Source organism: Tiliqua scincoides, chromosome 1 (genome assembly GCF_035046505.1).
Source record: "Tiliqua scincoides isolate rTilSci1 chromosome 1, rTilSci1.hap2, whole genome shotgun sequence".
Taxonomy (NCBI): Eukaryota; Metazoa; Chordata; class Lepidosauria; order Squamata; family Scincidae; genus Tiliqua; species Tiliqua scincoides.
Window position 1 is genome coordinate 42,182,218 of NC_089821.1, and position 17,772 is coordinate 42,199,989.

The window sequence follows — 17,772 nt, forward strand, 5'->3', positions numbered from 1 at the left end:
CTTACTGGAGCCCATGCTGGCCCAATGCAACTGCTCTCAGCATGAGGACGACTGTTTTACCTCTCACCTGAGCTGTGGGACGAGGGCTCCCTCCACTACTTGCTGTTTCACGTCTGTGAAGCAGCAGTGGCAGCGAAGGAAAGGCTAGTCTTGATTTGTGCAAGGCCTTTTATAGGCTATGAGCTATTGCAAGACCTTCATTCATTCATACAAGTTCCATCTCTAATAAATTCATTTATGTAAATTTATTCAATTTTTAAATGTTAATTAATTTTTTCCTGGCCCTCGACACAGTGTTAGAGAGATGATGTGGCCCTCCTGCCAAAATGTTTGGACAACCCTGCCTTACATCAATGAACACTATGAGTGACGCAAGAGTTTTTGAATGTTTTTGCAATGAAGGAGGGTCACTGATTACATTTCTCTCAATCCAAGGGAATACTCCACTTCTATTTATCAGCTGCCTGGTTTTCTCTTACTGTAGCATGTGCAGATCTGAGAAACGCATGTGTGCACTGCTTGTGGGTCATGATTCCTGGGTGGGGCAAGAGAATACAGACCTGTTAAGCTGACCAATCTTTCTGTATTTGTGCTGGTGTTGTTAAACAAATGGATGTAGTGGTAGTCAGGGACTCTTCTTTTCCTGTGCTAAGTGAACACCTGCACATAATTTCTGAAGAGGACTAATGTTATCATAAAATGCATTTCACCTTAATCAACCTTAATGAGAGACATGGGGCCACTAGCAACTGCCATGTAAAGGACCAGTCAGAAGAGGCAGATTACAGAGGAAGAGGAAAGAAATAGGTTCACCCCACTATCATACATAGATCTGCTGTTAACTGCCTGCGACAAAAAACAACAAACATTTAAACTTTTTAGCTAACAATAAATTATTCTTACACAAAGCACAAACAAACCAAAGAAAGCTGCAGAGGTCAACTCTGCACATGCACATAACTTCATTGTGTGTGATTTCACAAAAACCATAAAGAACTGAAGTATCAATCTATGATCCTCATTTCTGATAAGTTTCTGTTCAAAAGTGACATTTTAATTTTACTTTAAAATATTATATTTAACTAAGAGCACAATCCTAACCAGGTCTTCTCAGAAGTAAGTCCTATTTTGTTCAAAGGGGCTTACTCTCAGGAAAGTGTGGTTAGGGTTGCAGCCTAAATTATTGCCATTACATTTTCCAGCAAATCTAGGTCCCAACCTTTCATACCGTTTTCAGATTTCAAGGTTGTTCATTCCACTTAAATTCAGGAAACATTTAAAGTTATGCCTTATTTCCATTTCCTCTGTCTTAGACTAACACAAAGCTGCTTGTTCAGCTGTACTAAGTTAGCATGGCGATAAGTCTCCCAAGCCAAAACCAGGGAAAAAAATTTACTCTCATTGTATTTTCAGAAAGTGGCTTCCCTTTCCATGTCTTTTCACAATCTATTTTATCAGAATTGGCAAATGAAAATGAGCTCATGGGCCTTAAAAAATGAATTCACTGGAAAATTTTATGGTCAGTTAATTAAATCAGAAAAATATCAGTACAGCATTGATATTATGGCTGTATACATCATGAATTTTAGAAACTGAAATGGTACAGCAGTGTTAACCCTGCCACATTAACACTGCACATCTTATCCTGTTTAATCCTGTAATTACTCTGAGACTGAAAGCAATGCTCTTGTATTTCATAGGGACTTACATGTTATCACCACAACAAAGGAGTGTCATGTCAAATGTGGCATTATTTTTTGCACTTCAGGGATCAAGCAAGAAAAAAGTTGATTGTGGGGGTGAGAAAACAGTCGATCTACATTTTAAAAATTGGTTCCACACAAAAGATAGATTCTATTCATGCAGTTTAAAAAAAATCTAAAGTCCTAATGGTTGTTGCCACATACATGACACATGGCAGTCATTTACAATGCTTGAGGAGACTTTTAACATACGAGTGTTTAACGCACCAAAATATAATGTTTAGCTCATCTAATCCTACAAACTCTGAGCAAATTATAATAAATTCAAGAAAACAAAACAACACAAGTCAGAACTAAAATCAGGCAGAATTCAAATATAGAACATTGAAACCCGTACCCCATTGTTCCTATTCTATTTCTCTGGACCCTTACCTAAGGAACCTCTCCTTACCTATGGAGCCTCCTACACCATATTTAATATATACTTTCAGCAAAGCAAGCAGCATCCCATTCTTTCAAAACCCTAAGCAAGAAGATACGATATATGCCTTTGCACTTCCCATACCACAAAACTTTCGCCCTTTCATAATTTCTAACTCAAACAGAAGTTTGGATAATCCCTCAGTCAACAGATAACATTCTAGTATTGAATTCTTTCTTGTATATTCTAGATTTTTTGCTGTGTTCAGCAGAGCCCATTCTCATTTAATTTCTTTCTCACTAACCAAGATATTCCCCTTAAAGTCACCCACAACTGTTCCCTCTAAGGCATGTGGCCGAGGGGCTGCATGCCTCCAAGACAAGCTTCAAGCAGCTTTGATCCTGGCAATACGGGAGTTTGGTGATAACATCATCTCCTGCATAATTTTGTATGTTTCAATCATGTCCCCCCCCCTCAGGCGCCTCTTTTCTAGACTGAAAAGCCCCAAATGCCTTTCCTCATAAGGTAGGTACTCCAGCCCAGTAATCATTTTGGTTGCTCTCTTTTGCACCTTTTCCATTTCCACTATACCCTTTTTGAGATGTGGTGACCAGAACTGGACACAATACTCCAGGTGTGGCCTTATCATTGATTTAGACAATGGCATTACAATATTAGCCAACTTATTCTCAATGCCCTTTCTAATGATCCCAAGCATGGAATTAGTCTTCTTCACTAAGTTTGGTGTCATCTACAAACTTTTCCAAGTGGTAAAGACCAGAATAATAACAACAGTATTTATATACTGCTTTTCAACAAAAAGTTCACAAAGTGATTTACAGAAAAAATCAAATAACTAATGGCTTCCTGTCCCAAAAGGGCTCACAATCTAAAAAGATGCAAACCAGCAGACAGCCACTAGAAAAGACACTGCTGGGGTGAGGTGGGTCAATAATTTAGCTCTCCCCCTGCTAAATAAAAGAGGAGCACCCACTTGAAAAAGTGCCTCTTAACCAGTTAGCAGGGTTAAGAGAGATTGAGATAGAAGAGATTGGGAAGTGCTCCAGAAGAATCTGTCCAGACTGGGCAGTAAAATGGCAGATGCGTTTCAATAAGTAAGTGTAAAGTAATGCACATTGGGGCAAAGAATTAAAACTTTACATATATGCTAATAGGTTCTGAGCTGTCCGTGACAGATCAGGAGAGAGATCTTGGTGTGCTTGTGGACAGTTCAATGAAAGTGTTGGAGCTCAGAAAGGAGCAGCCACTTGCTCACCCACAAGTGCAAGGACTGGGGATTTGTTGGAAAAATGTAAGTAGCTAGTAAATAGGAACTGTATTTCTAGCTAGACAGTGTTCTGAATGTTTTTTTTTTTACTTTGTTTGCTAAGTGTCCCCAACCAGTGTACAAACTTCTAATTCTAAGCAGCTGTGCATGGAGGGGGGGGGGGGAGAGTTCTGGTTGGTTGAGAGTTCTGAGTGGCATCCCAGCTTCATCTTCTGGGCATTAGTGGTTTGAAAACTTTCCTTTGTGCATTCCAGTCATGCTCAGGCACTTTCCAAAAGTCTGCTTGTCCTTTTACTACCCATCTTTCCTCCCATTTTATCTTTTGTTTGTCTTTTCTTTTGAACTTTTAATAAACTAGTTACATTTCAACCCTTAGTCGGCATGGTTCATGTTCACAGGTTAATTCACTGGAAAGAGTGGAGGCAGCAGGGGGAAGTCAAAAGATAAAAATGGCTACGAACTCACAGAAAGGAGGGAGATTCCCAGATGGACGAGGCAGGGGAGGTTGGGATGAGCAGATGAAGGGGTGGCAGGACAAACAGGAAGATGTGATAGCACCTGGGCCAACCAACTGCAACACAAGAGATGTGACCAGGGATTTAAAGGCCCAGAACCCCTGCAGCTGTGAAGAGTTCCTCTGGGCAGAGGATCCCAGTGTGAGATGCAAAGTAGCTTGAGAAAATGAGGTATGGGACAGACTGTTTATTGATGACATGTGATAGAATAAACCTCCCCCTGCAGCACAATTGTAAGTAAGACTCTATCAATCCAAGTCCTAAGATGTCTTTCCCATCTTCAGGAAATGCAGATTTACCCAGTAGGGGAAGAACGCAGGCAGAGAGGACAAGTCAACTTTGAAGAGTTCTATTTTTTTCCCCCACAGTGATCAGTTTTTAAAGTTTTGGTTATAGACCTCGATGGACACGATGAGTTGGAAGTGGCTGTGGTAAAAGTTTTAAGCAGAGACTGCTTAAAGTTCAGAGCAGCTGACAAAGAGATACCCACAAGGAACTATTGTGGAGGAGGTTTGTTCAAGACAGGATTGGGCAGCAATGGGGCTGACCTAGACTTGGTGTTACAGAGGGACATATGTAACAATAGTGTCCCCCCCCCAAAAAAAATTTCCTTACTTCGACCAAATGAGCTTCCCCCCTCTAGCTGTCCAGATTCAGGTTTTATGCCCAAATTATGGCACATGAAGATCATAGGAGGGGTAATCAATATACACCATCTTGTGTATCTCCTCCAGCCCACTCATAGACTGCTACCTGCCTGTTGAAACATTAGACAGACCTTCAGTTCAAATAAAGTACATTACATTATACCACCAGAAATGTGAAAGTTAAAGACATGCAAACAAAAAGGCTATTATACGAGGCTTTGACATGATTTGAAAGAACTACTTACGTAACTATGAATCTTATGAAAATCTGAAGGACTACTTGTACAGACTTTATCTCCTTCCAAGCCCATTACTCTTTTACAGATATTTGATTTGGGGTCAGTTGGGTTTTTTGCAATGACGATATCGCCTCTGAGGAAAAGGTAGGAAAACATCAGGAATTGCCAACGTTTGTATGATACATGCACATTTAAAATGGGTAGTAGCCAACATTTTGGAAAAAATACCTTGTAACAGCCATGCCACAGATTGGCCACTTCTAAAGTAGGGGTGTCAAACATAAAGCCCACAGGCTAGATGTGGCCTGGGGAAGCTCTTTATCTGGCCCATGTGATAACTGGGCTCTCCTAGTGTTACCCTTTCAGGCTCTGGGAGGCAGAAGGAGGCTTCAGAAGGCAAGGAATGCTACAGAGGAAGATGAAGACCAAGATGGGTGAGAGAAGGAGACATTGTCATGGTGCTGGGAGAGCCCAATTATCCCACAGGCTGTCCTTTCAGCAATGCTGCTTCTACCGAGGGACGTCACTTTGAGACCATCTCTCTGTTGCTGTGCTGTGAAGTCACACCTCAACAGAAGCAGCACTGCTGGAAGGGCAGCCCACACAATAATTCAGCTCTTCCACCATTTGAAAGTATGATCAAGATTTGCACTTTTTCATTTAACATTACAGCTAAAGAGTTTCTATGTGAAAATAAAGGGCTTATTTCTGGTCATCATCTACTTAATGATGTCACTTCCTGCTTAATGACATCACTTCCTGTTCTTAGCAAGCACCATGAATGTTATTCAGCACGCTATATGAAACAAGCTTGACACCGCTGATCTAAAGCATCCCACAAATTTACAAACAAGAAATCCATTTGTTCATTCTCTCTGTCTAGATAACATGCAACTATTATGAACTGGTTGGCAACCCTCACTCTCGAAAGACTATGGTATAAGCCTACAGCACCAGGTATTCCCAAGTGGTCTCCCATCCAAGTACTAACCAGGCCTGACCCTGCTCAGCTTCTGAGATCAGAGGAGATCAGGCATGTGCAGGGTAACAGTTACCCTGCACATGCCTGATCTTGTCTGATCTCTTGGAAGCTAAGCAAGGTCAGGCCTGGTTAGTACTTGGATAGGAGACCGCTTGGGAATACCTGGTGCTGTAGGCTTATACTATAGTCTTTCGAGACTGAGAGTTGCCAACCATTACGAACTATGGTTGAGATCCAAAGGAGCTGACAAGAAAGTTTCCCTTTTCAGGCTGGAGAACCCAGTCCCTACATTTAGACTGTGAGTTAATAGTTTTAGGAGAGAAGCCCTAGCTCAGTGATAGAGCATCATCTTTGATAGCGGAATGTCTAGGGTTCAATCCCTGGCATTGCCAGGTAGAGCTGGGAAACCCTGCCTGAAACAACGGAGAGCTACTGCTCTGACTTGGAGTAAGGCAGCTTCAAATATAAGTGTTCAGCTAAACAGAAATTAAGAAGATGACTTCTAGGCCACAGACTTGCACCTGGCAACTACATCATTTTTTTTTTTCTTGTCTACTTTTAAAATTTGTTACCCACCACAGCCTATGTTTGAATTACCATCCAGCAGCAATTAGTGTTAGACAGTAAATATATGGCTTAATGGATCAGGCCTGGTATTTTATACGACTGCTGATCACTGTGTACACATTCACTGTTCCATAAACTATGAATAAAATAACATTTGGACAATATAATAAATGGTATTTACAACTTTTCTGAAGAGAATTGGTCCCTGAATTTACTTCCTGGAGATAACTCTAGATGTCCATGATAATATACCTAAAAATAAGAACTCATAAAGTATGGTGGCTATATAAAAAACCTGAGAGATTTATATACAAATGCTTGGTCTGGACTGATGCTAGAAATGTGCCAAATCAGGAACATTTCCAACTAGTTTTATTTCCCTGATCTTAAAGAAAAAAAATTGAACAACATTAACACCGTAAGCAATAAAAAGCAGGGATATGATTCCAAGTAATAAGCATGATCAGTAGTAAGTACAAAACAAAAACATGGAAAATTAGAGCAGTACAAAATAGTAACATACTTTTGGATGCTATAAAAATGGCAGCTAAGAGACTCTGAAAACACAATATCAGAATTTTGAATTGTAGGTTCCATTGAAGGTCCTGAACACTAAAAACAAAACAAAAAAATGAAGAGGACAATTACAATTTGCAAAATATTTTGCCAAATATAATGTTTGAATAGATTACAGCACATGCAAGCCAATTCAACTGATATAAGCTAGATTCCCAATATTGAGCATGAAGTGGAGATAGTGATCTTCTGGATTTCCACAGGTTTGCTGCCACTATCACTGGCATCCAGCAGTAGCATCAGAGGTTGGTCAGGTGGAACACTGACCAAGGGTCCAAACATATGAGGGCCCACCTGACCAGGCTGAACCCTGAACCTTAATACAAGGCAGTGGGAAAACCAAAGATGCCATGCAGGGACAAGGACCAGGAGCTCTAACAACCTGGTGCCAGCACTGTTTAGCTCCATAGACCCCCTGATCTCTTACACAGGGAACTGCTCCCTGCTACCTCAGGCTGAGAAAGGTTTCGTGACAAAACCGGAAGTGGCCATGTTTGTTTGTTTTTAAAAACTATTTTTAGCTGTTTGGAGGTGCAGGGATCCTGGCAGAGGGGTCCACAGACCCTCCTAGACCCTCCCCCCTAGAGGGGCGCCCTAGAGGAGTCCTAGACCCTCTGCCCCAGAGGCCAACACTGCCTCAGATAGGTTTTAAAAAAGTCTTTTACCCCTGGCAGTGGCATGATTGCATCACTGCCTTCACCCCTCCCCACAGGAATTTACAGCGGTTTGGGAACTGCTGGTCTTATGGTTCTTTATTACAAACAAGAGGTTTTAATGCCTATAGGCTAGAAAGTACAGCCCGAAAACTGACATGCTAATATTAAGGCTGTTTTTGTTACTGTAATTATGTTCTTACTTTAAAGTAACTGTCACCTTTTATTAACTCACCACAACAATTCCTCCAATGTATTCAAAGGCACAATGAGCTATGCACCCGTACTGAATAGTGTATCCGAAAAGTCGAAAGGTCTTTCCCATGAGATTTCGCAACATAGCAATGTCACCGTTGTGCAGATGGTCCTGATTTAAGGGGAAATAAAATACAACTGATATCAATTCTGAGCATAGTACAATCACATAGTGAAATTTAAAATTACTGAAAAATGTGACATGTTCTAAGAAGCAACCAGATTCAAAGTGGTTTCTGGAAAATAGTTCACTATGAAGACTTATAGAATTTAAATGTGATTACAGGGAATTGGGGAAAAAAATGATAGGATGGAGGGATGGAAACTAATCGTCCACTCTTAAGATCATAACAAGGTACTCCAAGTGTAAGTGTACTCCACTGGAAAGCACACAAACGTTTCTTTATAATCCCTAGTTTCATTTATTATTTTTTATCAATCTTTTTCTCCATTCATTCTTCTTAGCAGACTCATTCCAGAACATAAAAACAAAAGAGCATGTCCTACTGTGTGAACTTTTACAATCTGCCAAAGAGGACTTGCTCTGTATGAAGTCTCCAAGTTGCCTTGCCATCACTGCAATAAATTATTTTTCACCTCATGTGTCTTTATATAATTTATTTTCTGTATTGCTGTCTTCATCTTTATACTATTACTTTGTGCTCCAAGTTATTGTTATAAATCAGCTTAATTTTTAAGACTAGAAAGACAACCTTTCAAAAAATAAATAAGAATACATATGGTGGCCACACCATCATTTGATTGTCCAAGTAAGGGGCTGAATTTACAAAACTTCAAGGACCATGCACAAAACAGAGCATAACACAGTATCTACTTCCAATATAATTTTCCTAAACATAGTGGAAGCTGTTGCATCCAACACATTAGTGTAGCTTCTTCGTTGAGGCATCAAGTTGCTGACTTATAGTTACTTTATGACTGATCAAAGTTTGCATATTTTCCCTTCTATTATTTGCAGCTAATGAATTCCTAGGTAAGAGCAAAGTGCTTATTTCTGGTCATCAAACACATCCATATGATTGAGGAAAAAAACTGCCTCCCAAATTTAAATATGAAAATAAGATAAATGAAACAACACACATTCACAGACGTGCCAACAGAAAATATTCTTTAGCTCTCTATAGCAGGCATGTCCAACAGGTAGATCACGATCTACCTGTAGATCGCGGAGGGGTCAGAGGTAGATTGCCAGCCCCTCTTGGCTCCATCTCTCCAGCAGCTCACCCCATTGCTAGGAGAGAGCTCGTGCCGGTAGGTTGTCTGCTGAGGGCTTGCCACCGCTGCTGATCCTTTGCCTGAATTTTTTCCCTGCCTGCGGGAATCTTGCCTGCGGGTGTTTTGGGGGCACTTGTTCTTGTGCCAATAGTTTGTGGGTACCCCAGGGGGCCGCCGTCCGCGCCCCGCGACGAGACGCCACAGGCCCGGCGTCATACCTGTGCCTCTCAGAATCACCCATTCCTGCCCCCGCCCCAACACCCCTTAGAAGTGTGTTATATACCGGGCTATATCCACTCGCCCGGGCTTTAACTAAATACACTTACTGTATTAGTTGTGTTGTGTGCAGGTCATTGGTCACTTTATAGTTCGCTTTCATTAAACATTTTTGGGCAGACACAACAAAGTGTCGAGAATTTGGTGATTTTGGCGGGCTTTTCCAATTTTGTTCTAACTTGCCTATGCCTTGCCTTCGAAATGGTTAAAACCATTTTATTTTGCCTAGCCTTTGCGTTGATTCTACACTGCAATTTTATTTCGCCTTGACTTTGTGTTGATTCTACACTGTGTGCAGAATTTATTAAATCGCATGTGGTGGTATTTGAACTTGTTTGGTGGTATTTGATTTTATCTGGTTTGCTGGACAGGCGTTTGAATTTTTTTGATGATTGTTTGGTGGTATTTGATTATTGGTGCCAGTATGATGAATTCTTATTTTTATTTTTAGAACTGCATGTGTGCTTTTGGTATCTCCAGTTCTTGTATTGCACATCATCCAGAGGTCTTCAATTCCTGTTGATCTTTAATACTTTGGGACAGTGACAGTTTTGGACCAGATTCAGCCAGTGTTTATACTAATTTAGCAGATTTGGCCTTCTTACATCCAGCCACCCCAGTATAACGAAGATGAGTATAAAGAAGAGCAAAACCTACCACTTTCATGATGAATGGGAAATGGACTACTTCTTCATCATGGTGAAAGACAAGTGGTGTTGTCTAATTTGTAATGCCCCGGTATCCGTGCCCAAAAAGGGTAATCTGGAACATCATTATAAGGCTCTGCATAGCAAGAAGTGACGCTGATTTTCCACCCAAAAGTAAAATTTGTAAACTGAAGCTCAAAGAACTTAAATCGAAATTGGCTACTCAGCAACAGTTGATGGCGAAGCCAAGGTCACATTCGGTCAATGCAACCATAGCATCTTTCAAGGTCAGCAACCTGATTGCAAAGAAATGCAAACCTTTCACTGAAGGGGAATTTGTAAAAGATTGTTTTCTTGAAGCAGCTGACAATCTTTTTGAAGGATTTAAAAATAAGAAATTAATTTTCCTGGTGGTAGATCACCGGCACTTTTGGCCGGAAAAAGTAGATCATGACCTGTTCGAAGTTGGACATGCCTGCTCTATAGCAAAGTCCACCTAATCCCTCCACTTTTGAAGATCTCTGGAAGGAAGAATACACTTTAAATAAATGTGACACAACTTAAATGTGATTACTGTATATAAACAGTAAGTGTACAAACTCAACTGCAATGAAAACTGAAGCCAATGGCTGTTACAAAAAGAATGGTTTAAGTTACTTAAAAACATGGAGGGGAAATAATTTTCCCCCTCAAAATTATCAATTCCAAAACTATTTCTGTAAGATCTTGCATGGTCTCAAGTCCCCAGGATACTGTAACTGAACAGTGTTACAACAGTACTATAAAGAGTAAAAGTATTACCATCCAACAGAACTATAGATATAGACTAATAGTTAACAATACTAGAATCTATAGACAGTAACATACCAGATGCTGGAATTGCTAACCAAGCAAGCTACAAGGACAATGCATACCATAAGCAAAATCTCAAAATCAATTATTTCCCTATTTGAAGTATACAGCGTCAGAAATATGGGCAAAAGGGCATGTGTAAACTGAAACTGGAACAGCTGTATTTTGAACTGATTACACTATCAATCATAGTTTATTCAGAAGTCACAGAAAACGTGTCATGCTTTAATCAAGCAGGAAATTATAAAAGTAAGGGCTAAACCCTTGATGTCAGAGGTCAAAATGTTGTGAGTTTCAAACATATTTTGCAGGTAATAAAAGATTGAGTGTCAGCGGATCAATCAGTATCGTATGACAGGTGTGAATTAATGACCACAAAATATCTAGCAGGGGCTGCAATAGCAAAGTCTCTCCTGCGATAATTGCCAGAAAGTCCTCCTCTACCAGGAAGCAATTTGAACCTCAAAGAAATGACCTAGTTGCATTCGACAGTGGTTGGTCTAATTCAAACACATGATTAATACTACGAAAGGGCATCTGGGTCATCTAAGGATGGAAGGAGAAAACAAAAAAAGAAGAAAGGTGCTAAACACTACCTAATATAAACAGTTCATTTCAACATTTTGGTAACAAAAACAGTCAAGACTGTCAAGAGCAGGTGCAGGAGAAGGAAAATACAGTCACTGTTTCATGTGTCACTCAACTCAAGACCAAGCTACACATTACATGCAGTTGTGTGTCACTTTTTCCTCTATGCCTTTTTTTTTTTAGTTTACATCAAAAGCAGCCTCCAGTTCTGTGAATTTCAGCTGAAACAGTGAGGGGAGCGCATGGGACTGCAAAATATTTTTCCTTCCTGCCAATTTTCCTTAAAATTGCTGCCATGCCAAAACTCGTTTTTGCCCCACATAAAGACTAGACCAGCGATTTTCAATCTTCTCATCTCACAGCACACTGACAAGGTGCTAAAATTGTCAAGGCACAACAGCAGTTTCATAAGGATATACTTTAACATTTAAAAAACATATATAAAGGTTGTGTTTAAAGTTCAATAACTAACATTTTATTATTATTAATTATTACCAGTATTTATATACTGCTTTTCAACAAAAGTTCACAAACCGGTTACAGAGAAAAATCAAACAATTAATGGCTCCCTGTCCCATAAGGGCTCACAATCTGAAAAGATGCAAAAGAACACCAACAGATGGCCACAAGAAAAGACACTGCTGGGGTGAGGAGGGCCAGTTACTCTCCCCCTGCTAAATAAAAGAGGAGCACCCACTTGAAAAAGTGCCTCTTACCCAGATAGCAAGGGTTATTTTACTCATTACATTGATGAACATTTCAGTTTCAGTTCTATATTATTTCCGATTTCTCTCAGTTCATCTTCTTTTCCAACCGTTAATTCTGCTGACTCTCTCACCCAGTCCAAGGAAGATGCATCAAGTGATAGGAAATGCTCATCAAATGTTGAAAATACTTTACAGCAGTGGTTCTCACACATTTAGCATCAGGACCCACTTTTTAGGGTGAGAATCTGTCAGGACCCACCAGAAGTGATGTCATGACCAGAAGTGACATCATCAAGCAGGAAAATTTGTAACAATCCTAGGCTGCAATCCTACCCACACTTACCCAGGAGTAAGTCCCATTGACTATCATTGTTAAAAGCATATACATAGTAGCCTGTTCAAAGTACAGGTCTGTAACATTTCCCCAAATGCAGTCACATCCCATGGGAGCATCAAGTCTGTTATATTAAAAATAAAATACTGAAATGAATGGAGACCCACCTGAAATGGGCTCGCGACCCACCTGGTGGGTCCCAACCCACAGTTTGAGAAACACTGCTTTACAGTGTTTTTACTCAGCACTTTGTAGACAAACTTTGTGGAATTAAATCAACAAGATTTTTCTTCAGTCTCCCAATGTAACTAATTGCTTCCAAGAAGCCACAATCATGCCTCTTTTAGGTTTCTGACTGATCGGCTTTTCTGACTTTGGCTGACGTATATTAAACAGCCCCACCTCTCCCTGTTTGGACAGGAAGCTTGGCACTGCTGAGCCAACCAGAGTTTCACTCAGGCTTAGAATTACATGGTAAAGAAACTGCACAAGTCAGAACTTGTATGTGATCTTTTTCAGGGAAAGGTTACAGAATACTGATATACTTACTAATAAATGAACTTCCCCCAAACTCCTGTGGCACGCCTGCAGACCATTTGTGGCACACCAGTGTGCCACAGCACAGTGGTTGAAAATCACTGGATTAGACAATTACTGAAGTGGGAAAAATGACTGCTTGTAAAGGGAAGGAATTGTGGTCCATGTTTCTCCCTGGAACCGCCTAACTGGATTATATGTACATACACCCCCCCTTTAATACAGTATTAATAATGCAGTCATGAGAGCCCCCACAGGGGGAGGAAAGGACAGGTTTAAGTTATTCTTTAAAAAAAAAATCTGAAATATTCTGGAAAGGGGGAAGGATGATAGACAATACATAGGATAGAAAGTAAATGACTTGAGCCCAGTTCCAGAAGGTAGAAAGGGAACAATATTTTATTTATTTGTTTTGTTTATTTGCATTTTAAGTAATGAGGCAGATAATGCATAGCCTCAAGGCTTGAGGGGCTTAGTTATGTGACCCAGACTTCACCTGCCTCCACTACCTGTCACTGACAGACTTGGAAAAAAAAAACAACACCAGAAAAAAAGATGCTCAAACATTTATCTCCCTACATTTACACAAGCTTACAAACTGCAGGAGCTCAGCTGTTTGCAGGGAGTTAGAAGCTATCTGATTTTGAACAGCTTTAGGCAATTAGTTATCTAATGACCCACAGTATGAGAAACATTGGTATAGGGCAGGGGTGCCCAAACCCCAGCCCTGGGGCCACTTGCGGCCCTCAAGGAGTCCCCAGTATCCAATGAGTCTCTGGTTCCACTAGTCTCTGAGTGCACTAGCCTCTTGCCCTGCTGACTTTTGTTTTCTCTGGATCTTTGACTTCAGCCTGACCAGACCACATTCTAACCTCTGCCCTTTTCATGTGACCATTTGCAAGCCTTTCTAAATGATCTGACACTAAAATTCATAAGATAGTAAAAACCAAAAGCAGACTGTGAAGGGATTCAAAAGGACCTCTCCAAGATGAATGAATGGACAACTAAGTGGCAAGTGTATATAAGTGTAAAGTTATTAACACTGGGACAAAAGAATTCCAATTTCACATATACAAGCGCCCCTTCGCACCTGCAGATCCAGAATCCATGCTTTCAATAATCCACAGTTCAAAAATCCCCCATAGCGCAAATTGCTTCTGCTTCAGACTTCATCTTTCCTGTTTGCTCTTTGCAGGTTACAAAAAGGAAGAAGGAAGCAGCAGAAGCACTCACAGGAAGAGAGACAAAGATCTCACTATGATAAGTGTCACCTTCTTTCCAGCCCTTTGCTTTGCTTCCTGCGAGTGCTTCTTCTGCTTCCTTCTTCCATTCTGCAGTTAGCAAAGTGTCAGGAGATCAGGAAGAGTGATAGGAAGACTGCAATCTGAAGCAAATAAGCAATTTGCACAATGGGGGGAGGGGTTAAATGGGGGATTTTTGAACATTTATGTAGGGTCCTTTCATGCACAGTTTCCAGATCTGCAGGGAGAAGGAGAACGAAGGGGGACACAGGTATACACTGATGGAGTCTGAGCTGTTGGTGACAAACGAGAAAAGAGATCTTGGGGTCAAGGTAGATAGCTAAATTAAAACTGACTCAGTATGTGGCAGCAGTGAAAAAGTTGAATTTTAAGCTAGGGGTCAAAGTCATTAAGAAAGGCTCTGAGAGTAAGACGCTAATACTGTATAATATTACTCCTATATGTACTATATACAGTTCAGATTGCCAAATCCCAAGGAGGATAACTTAGAACTGGAAGAAGGGCAATAGAGGGCAATCAAACTGAACAGAAAGCTTCCTTATGAGAAAAGGTAACAGTACTTGCAGCATTTTAGCTTGAGAAAAAGCCAGCCTGGGGAAGACATGATTGAAAACTTATGAAATTGTCCATGGTGCGTAGAGAGTAAATAAACAATTTCTCCCTCTCTCACAAAGCTAGAACTAGGGATCATCCAACTGACTAGTGAAGATTTAGGACAGACAAAAGGAGGTACTTCTTCACAAAGTGGATAATTAGCCTTTGGAATTTGTTATCACAAGGTATGAAGATGATCACTTCATCTGATGATCACTTCACTTAACCCCTGCTAACTGGGTAAGAGGCACTTTTTAAGCAGGTGCTCTTTTACTTAGCGGGGGGGAGTAACTGGCCCTCCTCACCCCAGCACTGTCTTTTCTAGTGGCTGTCTGCTGGTGTTCTTTTGCATCCTTTTAGATTGTGAGCCCTTTTGGGACAGGGAGCCATTAGTTGTTTGTTTGATTTTCTTTGTAAACCACTTTGTGAACTTTCTGTTGAAAAGTGGTATATAAATAATGTTAATAATAATAATAATCACTTGCATGGATAAAAGAGGTTTGAATAAATTCAAGAAGTCAGGCTGATCAATGGTTACTCATCGTGATGGCTATGTGCTACTTCGAAGTTTAATGCTATGCAAAACAAGCTTGCAGAAATGCTATGCAACACACACATGAAGTTGGTGTTCCCTGGCAGGTGGTTCTGTTAGTGGCCATCACCCCTGCACCCCCCAGACCCCTGGGGTCACTTTTTCTGGCCCCAGCACCAGAGAATCTGGACCCCTTTGCCCCCTCCTGAGCACTTGGTCCCCATTTGCAGCCTAAGCATCTTCCATACAGCTGCAAACCGACTCCCCCCCTCCAATTCTTCCTGCTCTGATATTGAAATGGCAGTAATCGCCGTCCCAGACAGCCAATCAGGGTGAGCAGCACACATGGCCCTTTCTGAACCTGATTGTTTCTTTCCACTGGCCCTCACTGTCCAAATAGAGCAGACAGTACACTCAGCCCTCCCACAGCTTACCTAAGAGACAACAACAGCCCCAGGAGCCTGTTGTGTCCCTGCTCAGTTGTCCTCCATCAACCAGGGTCTTAGCCCACCTGGCTCTATACTCCACACCAGGAGGTCCATGCAGGCAGGGAGTTCCTCATTGCCCAACCTGGAGGGGCAGGCATGACATGGCCGTTTCACTTGATCCAGAAGGGTTTTTCTTATGAACTTGCAAGACCCTGCCACAAATGAGAGCCTTATTTTAATGCTTCTCAAACTGTGGGATGGGATCCACTCGGTGGGTCGTGAGCCAATTTCAGGTGGGCCCCCATTCATTTCAATATTTTATTTTCAATATATTAGACTTGATGTTATCATGGTATGTAATAACGCGACTACATTTGGGGAAGTGTTATAGACCTGTACTTTTAACCAGCTACTATGTACAGATGGAGCATTTTTATGTGTGTGAGTTTTGTTCCCCGACCTGCCGCGATTAGGAAAAAATGCATGGAGCTAAATCAGACCTGGAAATGATGTGTTTTACACAAATTGTATAGAGTTATGCAAATACACTACAGCCTGACACTTGGGGATGGAAGGAAACTAAGGCAGCGGTTCTCAATCGACTCCCCCTCCTCCACTCTGTACTCACAGCCCTCCCCATAGCCTGCCGTCCCTGCTTCTTTCACAGGTGGAATGCTGAGCTTTTAAGAGTCCTGTCCTATGCATTTCTACTCAGAAGTAAGCCCCATTGTAGTCAATAGGGCTTACTCCCAGGAAAGTGTGGAGAGGACTGTAGCCTTACAGCCCAGTTCTATGCCTGCCTACTCAGAAGTAAGTTCAATTCTAGTCAATGGGGCTTACTCCCAGGAAAGTGTGGAGAGGATTGTAGCCTAAATCTCATGCTTTGGCTTGCTGGGAAGACTTGCTTGCTGGGCTATTTTGTTTGTGTCACTGGAGCACGGAGAGCCTGCACCATCTCAGTCTGAAGGGGGGGAATTTGTGTGTGTGTGTGTGTGTGTGTGTGTGTGTGAGAGAGAGAGAGAGAGAGAGAGAGAGAGAGAGAGAACACGCCACCTTGCTGCACGTGTTCTGGCTACAGAGATTTCCCCCCCTTCCCCGGCTCAGGGGCTTGAGGCATCTTCCTTCTCAAGGGGAACCTCTTCCATGGCTCCAGGGCTATTTCCCTGCCTGTGTGAGGCGGAGCTTTTTTGCAGTGTTTTGGGCTGCCTTGAAACAAAGCGAGACACCAGCACAGGGCAAAGGAGGCAAAGGTGTGTGTGATTTTGAATTCTCATCTCCAGATTTTGAGATAAATCAGCAGATACAAAATTTGTGGATAAATAGGTTGCACTTATATATTCTTCCAACAATGTTAGTAAATGGGACTTAATCCTGCATAGGACTGCAGCCTAGGATTGTTAAAAATTTCCTGCTTGATGATGTCATTTCCAGTTATGACATCACTTCTGGTGGGTCCTGACAGATTCTCATTCTAAAAAGCAGGTCCCAGTGCTAAATGTGAGATCCACTTCCTTATTTGTTAGACCCATGTTTATTAATCATCTATTTAGTTTCAGACTAAGCATTTGTTTCTCTCTAACATGCATTCCTAAACCATTAACTGTTTATTACAAGAGCCAGAGAAAACAACAACATAACAATTTAAATACTTCCTGACCATCTTAATTAAATTTCTGTTTTATATTAAAAGGTCACTACATGTACTAATAAATGCTATGCCACACACACCCTGCATTGCTGACCTTTAAATGGAAACTACTGAGGGCCCAATCCTATCCAACTTTCTAGTGCCAATGCAGCCACAGTGCAGCCCCAAGGTAAAGAAACCAAGGTTCCCTTAACTTGAGGAGGCCTCTATGTCTGCCCCCGCCCACTGCAGGATGAAGCACATGCCCTTTAACAATCCAGCATCAGCACTGGAAAGTTGGATAGG

General features: G+C 41.3%; 1 protein-coding gene and 1 pseudogene across 3 annotated transcripts in view; both read right to left on the reverse strand.

Moving 5' to 3' along the window:
* The window catches only part of IMMP1L (inner mitochondrial membrane peptidase subunit 1), a 53,716-nt gene that overhangs the window by 11,005 nt on the left and 24,939 nt on the right, over window positions 1-17,772 (reverse strand). For all 3 annotated transcript variants that reach the window (XM_066638023.1, XM_066638021.1, XM_066638022.1), the window contains exons 2-4: window positions 7,827-7,958; window positions 6,886-6,974; window positions 4,820-4,946 (exon numbers count right to left, since the gene is read on the reverse strand). In XM_066638023.1, the coding sequence (XP_066494120.1) occupies window positions 4,820-4,946; window positions 6,886-6,974; window positions 7,827-7,931 (321 nt within the window). In that variant the 5' untranslated portion in view covers window positions 7,932-7,958. The remainder of the gene's footprint in view (window positions 1-4,819; window positions 4,947-6,885; window positions 6,975-7,826; window positions 7,959-17,772) is intronic.
* LOC136637878 (5S ribosomal RNA) lies at window positions 5,756-5,875 on the reverse strand (annotated as a pseudogene).